The sequence below is a fragment of the Phalaenopsis equestris genome, unplaced genomic scaffold (assembly GCF_001263595.1).
Source record: "Phalaenopsis equestris unplaced genomic scaffold, ASM126359v1 Scaffold195484, whole genome shotgun sequence".
Classification (NCBI taxonomy): domain Eukaryota; kingdom Viridiplantae; phylum Streptophyta; class Magnoliopsida; order Asparagales; family Orchidaceae; genus Phalaenopsis; species Phalaenopsis equestris.
Genome location: NW_018215433.1, coordinates 1 through 1,304, shown reverse-complemented (window position 1 = coordinate 1,304; position 1,304 = coordinate 1). Strand labels below are relative to the sequence as shown.

The following is a 1,304-nucleotide window of genomic DNA, read 5'->3' as shown; positions in this document are numbered from 1 at the left end:
GCAATCTTTCAATCACTATGTATGTAATTGCCACTAGAGTAATTAATATATAAAAAAAATGTATTATTTTTTGTTGCTTTATATTCTTCATTATATCTTGTCAGCATTAACATAAAACACTGCCCAAAAAACTATTAGTCAAAAGTGATTTTTAAACTAAACTCACATGAAGATCCTTCTATTTAAACTCTCCATTCCTCTCTTCTCCCTAACCATCACATTCCTCTCTAACCACACCTAATTAACTCAATAATCCATCTCCAACCTTCACCAATGTCCTCCCAAAGAAACCAAGCAATCATACCCCAAGAAGAACAGAATCCTCACATGATGAACTTCTCCAATTCTCCACCATCCCAATCCTCAACAACAACAGCTTCCTCTCCAACAGAGAAAAGAGGCAGAAGAAAACCAGCAGAACCAGGAAGGTTTCTAGGAGTTAGAAGAAGACCATGGGGAAGATATGCAGCAGAGATAAGAGACCCTACAACCAAAGAAAGACATTGGCTTGGCACATTTGACACAGCCCATGAAGCAGCCTTAGCTTATGATAGAGCAGCACTCTCCATGAAAGGAACCCAAGCTAAAACAAACTTTGTTTACGCTGATCAAAACTCTTCCTTCCACCCTTTCCTCAACCCAGCGTTCCACTCCCAAACCCTAACCCTAGCTGCAGCACCACCACCCACTCCATTCCCGCAGTTAGAAGGCCAAATAAATGACTTTACTCCATTCCATCCAGGTGAGTTGTTTGGTTTGAGTGGAGATACAAGATCCGGAGAGTTAAGTAGTATAATACCGGAGAGTTATTGGAACTCAAGTAATAATTCAGCTGCTTCAAGGCAAGTCAGTGATGTTAGTACGGTGAAGGGGTGTACAACGAATGGAGAAGAGAATGTAGTTGATGAAATGGGAAGTGGGGTTTGGATGGATGAGGCATTATGGGAGTTTGGAGCTTGTGGAGCTCCAACATGCTTTGATGGAGGTATGGGAGATTTTAGCAGCTCTTCATGGATGTAGCTTTTAGTTTTTAGTGAGCTCAGTTTCAGAAAGTCTTTCTTACTATCTTTTTGTTCAGTGAGATGTTTGAATGACGTGGGGGTATTTTCTCTTCTGATAAGATGATTTTATGTACTCTTTTAGTTTCTTATGAGTGGGTGTTTTCAGGGTTGATCTTCTTAATTTTGGAAAATTAAGATCCATGGGAGGTCGGGGAGAGAAAGAGTTTTGGTCAATTTAGTTTACTATGTGCTGGAGTAAGCAAGCTCTTGGTTTTTATGAGATTAGTGCAATTATATATATAT

General features: G+C 39.6%; 1 protein-coding gene across 1 annotated transcript; it reads left to right on the top strand.

Annotated features, from left to right (window-relative positions):
* Positions 1–226: 226 nt before the first annotated feature.
* On the top strand, positions 227–1,179 carry LOC110035031 (ethylene-responsive transcription factor 12-like). Its single transcript, XM_020739269.1, has one exon. The coding sequence runs from the start codon at positions 274–276 to the stop codon at positions 1,018–1,020; it is 747 nt and encodes a 248-aa protein (XP_020594928.1). The 5' UTR covers positions 227–273; the 3' UTR covers positions 1,021–1,179.
* The last annotated feature ends 125 nt before the right edge of the window (positions 1,180–1,304 follow it).

Coding starts and splice junctions, on each gene's coding strand:
- LOC110035031 (XM_020739269.1), top strand. CDS start 274: ATGTCCTCCCAAAGAAACCAAGCAATCATACCCCAAGAAGAACAGAAT.